The sequence below is a fragment of the Myotis brandtii genome, unplaced genomic scaffold, assembly GCF_000412655.1.
Source record: "Myotis brandtii unplaced genomic scaffold, ASM41265v1 scaffold112, whole genome shotgun sequence".
In the NCBI taxonomy this organism is placed as follows: Eukaryota; Metazoa; Chordata; class Mammalia; order Chiroptera; family Vespertilionidae; genus Myotis; species Myotis brandtii.
In genome coordinates this window covers 9,674,924-9,688,319 of record NW_005353838.1, presented here as the reverse complement: position 1 = coordinate 9,688,319, position 13,396 = coordinate 9,674,924, and the positions used below count along the sequence as shown (strand labels likewise).

The 13,396-nt window shown below is 39.4% G+C and overlaps 1 protein-coding gene across 1 annotated transcript; it reads left to right on the top strand.

The window, feature by feature from the left end:
* Positions 1-6,024: 6,024 nt before the first annotated feature.
* LOC102246886 (tetratricopeptide repeat protein 30B) lies at positions 6,025-8,523 on the top strand. The gene has a single exon (XM_005857616.2). It carries the CDS (start codon positions 6,196-6,198, stop codon positions 8,191-8,193), a length of 1,998 nt encoding a protein of 665 aa, XP_005857678.1. The 5' UTR covers positions 6,025-6,195; the 3' UTR covers positions 8,194-8,523.
* Positions 8,524-13,396: the final 4,873 nt, after the last annotated feature.

Below are 13,396 nucleotides of genomic sequence, written 5' to 3'. Positions count from 1 at the left end.
TTCACCCCTCTTTCCACAGTGGCTCAAGATTAAATCAAAGGACCATGGAGGGACCCTCCATTCATCATTCTCCTGGTTCAATTTGCATTTTGATCCCCATTTCTCTCCCCTTTAATAACGGCAGGGCGGAGGAAACTTGTAGGAGCTGGTAGCAGAATATGAAGAAGACTGATAAAGACTTGACTTCCGTCTGCTAAAACATTTTGATAAGCCACTCTGGCTGTAGCAAGATGGTCCCTAGGACATGGGCTGGATGACACAAGAAGATTTATAAAGTGAGAAGTTTTTTTGAGTTTCTAGGAGCAGTGCTGGAGGAAGAGGGGGCCTGAAAAAGGGGATAAGCTAGGAGAGATGAGAAGAGATGATGGAAAGGAATGGCCCAGCAAGAGAGTGGGGAGTCCCTGGCTCAAGAAGAAGAGAAAAGGAGTGAGAAATTCTCAGTGTAGGACATGATGGACGGACTTTTTAGATTAGGAATAGCTAATCTTTTCAGTATAAGTTGTTTACTCTACCATTGATACCATGGATATCTTATATTAAAAGGAACTGAATTAAATTAATTTTCTGAAAGAAAAATGAAGATCATTATTAATTAATGAAGATCATTTTAATTAGTTCAATATATAAAAATATACCCAAATGAACTGACGTTCTTTTTCACACGCAGTTACATATTGTACCTGGCATAAGAGCTATGGTTTTACAGCTTCTCTAGCACTATCATTCTCACATACACACCCCTTACTCCTACTCGGTACCTGGTGGGAATAGTATTTGGTAGAGAGTAAGGAAAATGAGTGTCTTCCATATTTGTATAGCTATAAGACCTAAAGAAGGGATATGCAACCAAGAGTAGTATGTAAGAAAATAAAAAATTCAGTAGAAAGTGAAAAATCTGAATATGAAATATTTATCTGTGTTGCCAGATAAAATACAGAATGCCCAGTTAATTTTGAATTTCAAATAAACAAATAACCTTTTAATATATGTCCAAAATATACTTCTCCTATTCTAGATGTCCTGTATTTTATTTGCAAAAACTGGCAAGCTAGAGTGGTGGAATTCTGAAATATGTTAGCAGTAAAAAAACATTTTAAATGTCATAAAAGAGTATGATTTGGGTACAGTGAACGTCTGGGTTAAATAATATTGTACTTTTTTTTCAGAGTTAATGTATTTGGAATCAGGCTCAAAATCCTTCACAAACTTACATCAGTTATATCATATTTCAGACTATGAAACACACATTCTGAATATACTCTTCCAACATTAACACTAGCTATGAGACACTGTCTTACTAATTGTTTTTTTAAAAAAATAGTTATTCTGCCCTAACTGGTTTGGCTCAATGGATAGAGTGTCAGCCTGCGGACTGAAAGGTCCCAGGTTCGATTCCGGTCAAGGGCATGTACCTTGATTGCAGGCACATCCCCAGTAGGGGGTGTGCAGGAGGCAGCTGATCGATGTTTCTCTCTCATCGATGTTTCTAACTCTCTATCCCTCTCCCTTCCTCTCTGTAAAAAAATCAATAAAATATATATTTTTAAAAATAGTTATTCTATCCTTACAGGGAATCTTTAAACGAAGCTAATTACTAAAGAGGCAAGCAAATAGTTTCCCCTTCGACTCCCTAGATCTAGGGTCAACAGAATGAAATACAGCCTAAGGACCTCTACCCAACAAAGATTGCAATTCTCATTAGGCCAGTTTAGTCACCATGTAATCAAATTGGGGCCCTTTCCCCACTCTCCTACAATGTGGCTTTATCAGGCAACAATAATCATGCTCTTAAAAATATCCAAATTTTGTTTTACAAAAGATCTAAGCTATCCACAAAAGCAAAGTGAAACAATAGAAAAAACTTTTCAATTTAAAAAAAAAAGATTGTTAAAAATGTGCTTAATAAAATACAAGGTAAATGTATTTAATAAAGTTACGGCTCAAAGTGAAATGTGGGAAGCTGTTTCATTTTTATTAAAGCTGGATTTATTGCTTTGGTTTATTGGTTTATGTTCTCAGAACTTAATTTAGTCTCTAGATGATTTGCCCAAAGAAAAGCAGATGGGTCAGCTGTATGTTGGACTACACCAGCCAAGGGGTTGTGATGCAGGCATTAACTAACCTTCGCCTGCACCAGCACCCCCCAAATAAACAAACATATTCAAAAAATTCTTTCCAGCTCACTCCCAACTTTGTCAGGATGAACATTCTACAAACATACCTTGTGACTTTTTACCTTTGCACTGAAATTCTACCTCTCCCTCCCTCTCTCAAACCTGCTAGCTTAAATACTCCCATCATTTAAGGGCACTTTATGGTGGCTCCTCACTTCTTTAACCTGTCAGCTCACAATGGTGGCTGCACTACTCTAGGGGGGCCTTCTCAATATTTGTGGGTATGTTTTTCTGGTGTTGTCATGACCTATCACATATATATTAAACTACATATTATTTTATAAAGCATTTTCCTTTATTTCTTCTTTATACTATGGTGGGGGCATTATGTTGATTTTTTAAAATTAGGTATGTTAGGAAATGCAAAGGGCCAAGAAGAGCCATGACTCTTCACTTCTGAAAAAGTGAAGTTCAGATGGGGTATTTGCCCAACCATATTTGGATTTGTAATAGAGCTATGTACATCAAGATAATGTTGTATTGGTCCAAAACTTGATAAACTGTAATAGATTCGAATGGAGAGCCCAGAAATAGCCTATGCATATATGGAACTCTGTATATTACAGAAGAGGCATATGCAATCGAGGTAAACTAAGAGACTGTTTAATAAATTAAGCTGAGGACCTGAATAGTCACACCAATCTTGAGAAAGAATAAAACTAGAGATATTATGATGCCTGATATCAAACTATATTACAAGGCTATAATACAGGCATAAAAACAGACACTATAAGATTGCAAACTGGTGCAGCCACTATGGAAAATAGTATGGAGGTTCCTTGAAAAATTAAAAAATAGAACTACCTTATGACCCAGCAACTTCACTTCTGGGTATTTATCCAAAACACTAATTCGAAAAAATATATGCACCCCTATGTTCATTGCAGCATTATTTACAATAGCCAAGTGCCCATCAATAGACAACTGGATTACAAAATAGTACATATAAACAATGGAATACTACCAGGCAATAAAAAAGAATGAAATCTTACCATTTGTGACAATATGGATGGACCTAGTATACTATGCTAAGCGAAATGTCAGACAGAGACAAATACTATATGATTTCACTTATATGTGGAATCTAAAGAACAAAATAAACAAACAAAACAAAACAGACTCAGAGATACAGAGAACAAATTGATTGTTGCTAGATGGGAGGAGGGGAGTTGAGAGCCTGGATGAAAAATGATAAGGGATTAAGATGTACAAATTGGCAGTTACAAAATAGCCATGAGAATATAAAGTACAGCATAAATAATATAGTCAATAATATTATAATAACTATGTGTGGTGCCAGTTGGGTACTAGACTTATTGGGGAGATCGTTTCATAAATTACATAAATATCTAACCACTATGCTGTACACCTAAAACTAATAATATTGAATTTCAACAGTAATTGAAAAATAAAAGATAAAAAATTAAAACAAAAAATTGTTGAAAACCCACAAAAAATAAATGAAGCCAAGGGAAAAAAATGGTTATTCATTTTCATATATGAAAATCAACTCCAGACAGATTAAAAATATAAATGTGGAAACAGAATTTTAAAATTATATGTGGATATATCTAGTCATGGAATAAAAAAATGTTTTAAAAATAAGACATAAGAAGCATTGAATATAAAAAAAGATTAATAAATTTGACGACATTATACTTAAGACTTTATCTTAAAGAAAGTGAAGTTACAAACTAGAAAGAGATGCTTGCAATAACTGATGTAAGATTAGAATAATGAGTAAAGAACTCCTAAAAATCAATAAGGAAAACACTAACAATTTAACATAAAATGAGTAAAAGACAAAATCAGGCTTTTCATGAAAGAGAAATTATATATGGCCAATAAACATGAATTCTGACAATACAAAGAGATAATGTGGATTTATAGAATCTCTTATACACTGCTGATAGGAATATAAATTAGAACAACTATTATGGAAAACAGTTTGGCTTTATGTACTGAAGTTAAACATTCAAGTACTCTAATGACACAACAATTCCACTTCTAGAAAGAAATGTACTCCAAGAAGCATGTACAAAAATGTCCACTGCAGCACTTTTTTTCCTATGCTTTACCGAGACCCTTTAATACAGTTCCTCATGTTGTGGTGACCCCCAACCATAAAATTATTTTCGTTTGCTACTGTTATGAATCGTAATGTAAATATCTGATATGCAGGATGTATTTTCATTGTTCGCGACCCACAGGTTGAGAACCACTGCTTTAGAGAGAGGAAGAGAGAGAAAAATATTGATATGAGAGAGAAAGCTCAATCAGCTTGCTTTCTGCATATGCCCTGATCTGGGATCAAACCCGCAACCTTTTGGGGTATAGGACGACACTCCAAAAAACAGTAATTATAACCAACCCAAATGCCCCTCAACAGATGATATGAGTAAACTATGGAATATTCACACAATGGTATGTAGTAGAGTAGTAGAAAGATGCGAATCACACTAAAACATGCAATATGGATGAATCTTAGATTGTAACATTAAATGAAAAGAGTATATGCTATGTGAATCCTTTTCATAAGGCTAAAACAACTAAAATTAAGACATGTTCAAGAAACTCATATAGATGCAATAATGAAACTATATATAAAAGGAAAGCAAGATAATGACAAGCATGGTATTCAGGTGGATGGTTACCTAGGATAAGGGAAACAAGAGGATGGTTTGGGAGGCATTGGTATCTGTAGAGTCAGAGGCATGTTAGGGTAAAGGTCCTGCCTTTTATGTTGGGTGGTGATGTCACTGGCAATTATTACATTAAAAATAACTAGCAGTGCCCTAACTGGTTTGGCTCAGTGGATAGAGCGTCGGCCTGCGGACTCAAGGGTCCTGGGTTCTACTATATCTATAGATCAGTGGTTCTCAACCTTGGCTGCACGTTAGAATCACCTGGGAATCTTTTTAAAATCCTGATTTCTGGGCCTCATCCTCCGGAAATTCTGTTTCTTTGTTATGCGGTGGGGCCACAACATTAGTAACAAAGAAACAGAATTTCCGGAGGATGAGGCCCAGAAATCAGGATTTTAAAAAGATTCCCAGGTGATTCTAACGTGCAGCCAAGGTTGAGAACCACTGGTCTAGACTCAGAGTTAGAAGAGTAAGAGTTCATAGGAAATGGAACACTTTTTGTTTGTGGGTTTTTGTTGTTGTTTTTTTTTTCATTCTTGTAAAAAACGAGGTCACAATTTTTTTCCAATGTTTCTACTTCATTGTGACCTTTGGAGGATCAAGGCAGGCTGTAGGACCAGGTTAAACTCTAATAAAGTGCTCACTAATATCCATTGTTGCGGAAAACTCGGAGCGGGAGACACTTGGAACTAAAGCCAATCAATCCTCTCCCAGTACCAGGTACCACCCAAAGCACTCTTTCTTGTTGTTTATCTTTGGAAACTTCAAAATAAGGACTCCTCGTCTCTGCACTATTCTGTTCTTAGAACCTGTGCCCTCAGGGCGGCCCGAAAACAGAACAGAAACGATTCTAATTCGGGGAGAAACAAAGTTGACAGTCCGCCTTTTCCATTTCTGTTCCTTTCACTAAGACGACGAGAAACCGCACCACACAACGACACCGCCTATAAGGCTCCAAAACCCAAGGGACTTCAGAACTAAACCTCCCCGCTCCAAGCCTGAGACCCGAGCGGCGAAACAAGTAGGCGGCAACCTCACCTGCAACAGGAACACAGGTGAGCCAAGCCTCATCTCCCGGTCGCTCAGAGACTACGCCTCCCAGGATGCAGCGCGAGCACGTTCCCGCGAAGGCGCAATTGAACCGGTGCATGCCGGGAGGAGGAGTTTTGTCGCTGAATTACTTAGAGCCGATTTCTGGAGCGAGATCAGGTATGGACACCTCACATTAATGACTTCTTCCTAGTATGACTCTTCCGCTAAAAGTAACTTTGGGAACGTGCACAAAAACAAACAAAACAACCAAACTTCTTTGCGGTTTTCCGTTTCCGGTTGGCTTGTTGCCTTGGTAACTGGGACGCACAGGCATCTTGGCGGTTATGGCGGGGCTGGGAAGTACGCCGATCCCCGACGGGGAGTTCACCGCGGCCGTGTACCGGCTCATCCGGGACTCCCGCTACGCCGAGGCGGTGCAGCTGCTGGGCAGGGAGCTGCAGCGGAGCCCGAGGAGCCGCGCCGGCCTGTCGCTGCTGGGCTACTGCTACTACCGCCTGCAGGAGTTCCCCATGGCGGCCGAGTGCTATGAGCAGCTGAGCCAGCTGCACCCGGAGCTGGAGCAGTACCGCCTGTACCAGGCCCAGGCGCTGTACAAGGCCTGCCTTTATCCCGAGGCCACCCGGGTCGCCTTCCTCCTGTTGGACAACCCCGCCTACCACAGCCGGGTCCTCCGTCTACAAGCTGCTATCAAGTACAGCGAGGGCGATCTCCCCGGGGCCAGGAGCCTGGTGGAGCAGCTTCTGAGTGGGGAAGGGGGTGAAGACAGTGGGGGTGAGAACGAGTCAGATAGCCAGGTCAACCTGGGTTGTTTGCTCTACAAGGAGGGACAGTATCAAGCTGCGTGTTCCAAGTTCTTTACAGCCCTGCAGGCCTCGGGCTACCGGCCTGACCTTTCCTACAATCTGGCTTTGGCCTATTATAGCAGCCGACAATATGGCCCAGCGCTGAAGCATATCGCTGACATTGTGGAGCGTGGCATCCGCCAGCACCCAGAGCTAGGTGTGGGCATGACCACTGAGGGCATTGATGTTCACAGTGTTGGCAACACTTTTGTTCTTCACCAGACTGCACTGGTGGAAGCCTTCAACCTTAAGGCAGCCATAGAATACCAACTGAAAAACTATGAGGTGGCCCAGGAAACCCTCACTGACATGCCACCAAGGGCAGAGGAAGAGTTAGACCCTGTGACCCTGCACAACCAGGCGCTGATGAATATGGATGCCAGGCCTACAGAAGGGTTTGAAAAGCTACAGTTTTTGCTCCAACAGAACCCCTTTCCCCCAGAGACCTTTGGCAACCTGTTGCTGCTCTACTGCAAATATGAGTATTTTGACCTAGCAGCCGATGTCCTGGCAGAGAATGCCCACTTGACTTATAAGTTCCTCACACCTTATCTCTATGACTTCTTAGATGCCATGATTACTTGCCAGACAGCTCCTGAAGAGGCTTTTATTAAGCTGGATGGGCTAGCCGGGATGCTGACTGAGCAACTTCGGAAACTCACAGTGCAAGTGCAGGAAGGAAGACACAATAGAGATGATGAAGGGGTCAAAAAGGCAGTGAATGAATATGATGACATCCTGGAGAAGTATATTCCTGTATTGATGGCCCAGGCAAAGATCTACTGGAACCTTGAAAATTATTCAATGGTAGAAAAGATCTTCCGCAAATCTGTGGAATTCTGCAATGACCATGATGTATGGAAGCTGAATGTGGCTCATGTTCTGTTCATGCAGGAAAACAAATACAAAGAAGCCATCGGTTTTTATGAGCCCATAGTCAAGAAGCATTATAACAACATCCTGAATGTCAGTGCTATTGTATTGGCTAACCTCTGTGTTTCATATATTATGACAAGTCAAAATGAAGAAGCTGAGGAGTTGATGAGGAAGATTGAAAAGGAGGAAGAGCAGCTCTCCTATGATGACCCAGATAAGAAAACCTACCATCTCTGCATTGTGAATTTGGTGATAGGGACACTTTACTGTGCCAAAGGAAACTATGACTTTGGGATTTCTCGAGTTATCAAAAGCTTGGAACCTTACAATAAAAAACTGGGAACTGATACCTGGTACTATGCCAAAAGATGCTTCTTGTCCTTATTAGAAAACATGTCAAAACACACTATCATGCTTCGTGACAGTGTTATTCAAGAATGCGTGCAGTTTCTAGAACACTGTGAAGTTTATGGCAGGAATGTGCCTGCTGTTATTGAACAACCCCTGGAAGAAGAAAGAATGCATATTGGAAAGAATACGGTCACATATGAATCCAGACAATTAAAAGCTTTGATTTATGAGATTATAGGATGGAATATGTAGTCATGTTTTATAATGGCTTATAGCATAATTGGTTTATATCTGTATTTTGTACTGTTTTATTTGTATTTAGCCATTGGTATCTTTACTTTATTACATGTTGAACTTTGTATAATTTACAGTCATAATAAAAATAATTTGATTAACATGTTTTTAAAATCTTCACTAAGAGAAATATAAGAATTTTGGACATGTATCTATGAAACATTCAAAACGGAATGGGGATAGTATGTATTAGAACTTGTAATGCCTGTTCCCTTTCCTTTGTTATCATGTGTGCTTTGTTGTATTTTGAGAGTCCCCTGCACAAGGATTACATTATCCAAGAACTTAGCACTGTCAAGCCTAGAATTCATTGATTACTATATAGAATTTCTAGCCTTTTAATAATAACGTTAGGGCCTGGCGACTGTGGCTCAGTGGTTGAGCATTGACCCATGAACCAGGAGGTCAGGGTTCAATTCCTGGTCAGGGCACATGCTTGGGTTGCAGGCTCAATCCCCAGTAGGGGGCATGCAGGATGCAGCCAGTGATTCTCTCTCATCATTGATGTTTCTATCTCCCTCTCCCTTCCTCTCTGAAATCAATTAAATGTATAAAACATTGGGGATTAATGTCCTCTCACCTCACCATTAGCCCTCATAATTAATTTGTAATGCATACATTTACATAGACTTTAGGATGTTTTGCCAGGGTTTTTAAATATAGATGTAACATTCTATGTAACCAAAATTACTTAGGTTATGTTTCTTTTAAATGTGCAAGACTCGGTGGGAAGTCTGGTGCTCTTAACAGCCTTATGATGCTATGTTGTAAAGAATGGTTTTCTTCCATTTGTTAATTTGAATATATGAACAAGATAGATATACTATTACTCTTTCCTAACTGCTCTCATTTATCCCTCACAGTGACTCATGGTAGAGGTACCCTAAAAACTCAGTTCTAATTACTACTTTTTTGTTTCCTGCTAAGGATATGTTAATGCTAGATTTGTTTGCATGTTGTATCCTCTTGGGTAAGCAAAAATCTACATTATTCCCATGACCTCATCAAACTTCTCTCCTACCTCTATCACAATGAAATGTCAATTCTGTAACATTATCTGACAGTTTCACAATGCTAGTTTCCCACCCAGAACCCTCCCAATAAGAACTCCACTAATTCCACTTAGTAATTTTCCCACCCCTTTTCTCTCCACAAATCAGTCAACACCAACATGACTTGGCTTAGGGAAAAAAAAAAAAAAGTACTAGGTTGAATTATATGAAATTGCTGATTTTCAGTTTTTGACCTACTAGCAATTTCTTATGGTTCAACCTAATAGTTTTCTACTGAAAGTTAATGAACCCCCTGCCATAATGAGATGATTTTTTTCCTTCCAGGAGAAATCACTTAGCCACTTTGGTACTCAGAAGTATGCTCAGCATAAATCCTCTGTAACATGACCTCCGGGGTGTTCATATTCTGTTAGATCTATCAGAAATGTTGGCTTATTCTGAAGTACAGTGGTCTTGAATTCACAGCATTTTTAATGTTGATACCATTTACCATTTTTATGTTTCACCCCATATTTGGAGGACAGTGTTTAATGATCTCTTCAGTGCATTCCATTCCATAGGTATATATCTAGAAAATGTTATTTAACAATATTTGTATTAAAAACGTTGCTTTTTTTTGTGCAGTAGCTCTGTGCCTCTCTCAAGCTTCGTAGCCCCGTAAGATCTGGAAAGTAAATGAACTGAAATCTTATTTTCAACAGCCATGTTAAAATTCTGATTTTATTTTGCACATTTCCTCCAAACTACTTTTTTCTTAAGAAAAAAAAAAAGCATAAAGTGTAAGTAACACTAACCACCCAAAAGTAAATGTTTTCCAGATTCCCTTTTGCAAATAGCCAGGCCTTTATTCAGCCACACTTTATTTACCCAGGTGCTGTGTGTTTGTGGTTTGCATCTATGTGTAATTTAGCTTTTCAGAACATAAAAAGCTTTTGAGAACAGTTTTTAACCCTTTGCCGCTGGGCAGTTGGGATTTCCTGGTGAGTAATGCATCAGGAAATCCTGACTGCTCCTACCAATGAGTAAAGGAATAAAGGTCAATCATGGCATTTGTCCCCTTTCTTACTGTGGTTCTCCAGAGAGGCACCCACCGGGATTGATAGATGGCTACCTCGTGACAGCAAAGACTCATGAGCCACGCCTACTGGAGGAGACTGGGATTGTGAGGGTGTTCCTAAGTCCCCAGGCACTTATTTTCCTTTATTTTTAGGATATGCTTTTTTAAGCTCACCTTTAAAGTACTCAGCTCTGCTTATTGACACTAACAGGCTAATGACTTTACAATGACTCCATATTTTGCCATTTGAATGAAGGCTTTCATTCCTAAAACTCTGATGGAAAGCTTTGTTCTATGCTCCTAGGACATACGAAGGTAGTGCACTGTTTCTCCACACACAAAAAAGATTTCCCTGTGTTTCTAAAGCTTTAGTCCGTTAAGATTCCATCAAAATATCTGCCTAGCATATTTTAAAGAGGTCAAATATTAAATGCAGTATTTTATAATATTAGCCAACCTCCCCATCTCCACATGTTCAGAATATAAGCATGTGTTTGTACACAAGTAGTTATTTTCATTTTCTCAGACATGAACAAGAACTTGATCTTTGTGTGCAGAGCAACCAAGCAGACTCCTTTGATCAGTAGCATGACATATTACTCATGACAGCCTCTCCTTGAATTTGGCCCCAGCTGTGGCATGAATGCTCATACTAATGCCATTTTTAAAGGTCAGGTGTATAGTGGCTAACCCTTACCCATTCATGGACAACTGGGAAATGGGAAAACTGTGAGATGGAGGTGGGTCATTGGGCAGATGACCTTCCCTCCCAGAGGGTGATATAGGAACATAGAGGTATGGCCTCAAACCTCAGAAGGGTACCTCAGGTAGAATCCGTATAGAATTGTCAGTGATAGGTTTGACCTGAGGTTAGAATAATTTGTTTCTAGATGTACAAATAAATAAGCTTACTAGGAAATGTGAGATAATAAGGGTAAATGGCTTGGAGGGGAAGCTTTAGGGGAGTAACTTTCTGACCCCTCTTCCCTGTCTATAATCCTTAGTTGGGCTCATTTCCATACTGAAGTCTGAGGTAAGCAGTGCTGGAGGTTTGTCCAGGTAAGCAGAGTGTGGCTACCACCCAATTTCAAAAGGAAAACATCACCAAAGAAAAGCTTTTTATTTCAGGTGAACCTCAGCATTTTCTAATACAATTTTCAACTTAGGTTCCTTTGTCTTTTTCTTAATAACTATGGGCGATATGGACATATATGGGAGGTTGTGCTGCTTTCCTGAAGTTATTTTCTGTCACATGAAGTAGCTTCCTAGCAATAGTGTGACTTGCAGCTCACTATCCACCATTTACTAACTGCCTTTTATCCCTTGTTGATCTTCCAGTGGGATTTAAGTGATATTTGATGTTTTTGCGTGTTGTTTTTTTTTTATTTATTCACTTACTGTGCTCTATACACCCTTAGTTTCAGTAACTCTGGGTTCTTGTTTGTCCAACCACATAATTACCATTACTGTAATCACCAGATTCTAAACTTATATTTCCATTTTAGCTATAAGATATACACAACTTTTTGAGTACCTTAATGTAGTCCAAATCCTTCAACAGCAACTTATTTAAGTTAGCAATGTTAAGGAACTGATTTTTTTTAAAATATAGATCGGCTCTATGTTATAATAAAACATTTCTTTAGTCTTAAACAGTTCTTTCAATTTCAGTCTCTCTATAGGAAGATGTATAACTTATAGTAATAGGTTATTCTTACAATTTTAAGTGCAGCTCAAAGGAATATAATATTAAAGTTATAAAAATGCAAAGTTATTAAGTCCATCAAATGCAGCACTTCCTTTTATGAGTTTCATAAAGGCATCAGTGGATTAAACATTTCCAGAGAAAGACAGCATCAGAAGCAAAAGGCTTCTGATAGTTCTGAGGCTTCCACTCCATAGACAGGAGGAGACTGTTTTATTACTGGTGCCCTCTGTAGAGGGCAGTGACTAATAGTCTACTTTAAAAAGCAGAAATTCTGGCCCTGGCCGGTGTGGCTTGGTTGGAGCCTTGTCCCGTACACCAAAAGGTCATGGGTCCAATCCCTGGTCAGGGTGCACAAGCAGCTGATCAATATTCTCTCTCTCTCCCTTCCCCTTTCTCTAAAAATCAATGAAAATGTCTTCAGGTAAGGATTTTTTTTTTTAAGCAGAAATTCTGTAGACTGACTACCCAGCACAGGCAGTGTAGAGCAGCGAAGCAAAGAGACACTAGGTTCTGTCACACCTGGCTCCATATCTCAGCAATGCCATTACTCAGCTACCTACAGTGGGTGTAACTCAACCTTGCTAAACCTGGTATTTCACCAATAAAAAGGGGACGATACACTCAATAAACAAGGTTGTTGCAAAAATAGTCATTACCTCTTGTGTAGGGTTAAGTGCCTACACAATGTCTGGCTAATAAGGGGTAAATTAAAAAATAAATTATTAATGCAATGATCAATTCTAGGGTAGTTTTCAGCAAAAATACGTAGACTCAGAATCACTGAGACTGAGAAGGGACCTCAGAGATGTTCATTTTACAAAAGAAGACATTAGGCCCCAATAGGGAAAGTGACTTGTAGTTGGTAGAGAAGAATAAGAGCATACACAAAATCTCCAGAATGGAGCTCTTTGTACTGTGTTCTTAGCCTTGAGAACTATACCTTCCCCTGAGTTACTTCACAGATTTACAGTGACAAGTTTCAGTCATTTTTAAAGAGTATCTTCTCAGTTCGGCACAATGAAATACAAAGTACAAAGGATATGACAGGCCCTAGCTGGTTTTGCTCAGTGGCCCGTGGACTGAAGGATCCCTCCCTGGTTCGATTCCGGTCAAGGGCATATGCTCTGGTCTCAGGTTCGATCCCCAGTAAGGGGCATTCAGGAGGCAGCCAATCAGTGATTCTCATCATTAATGTTTCTCTCTCACCCTCTCCCTTCCTCTCTGAAATCAATAAAAATATATTAAAAAACAAACAATATGACAGAACTATCTACACTAATAAAAGAGAAACATGGTAATTGGCGTACGACTGCTACCCTTTTCATTGGCTAATCAGTGAGTATATGCAAATTAACTGTCAGCCAAGATGGCGGCCGGCAGCCA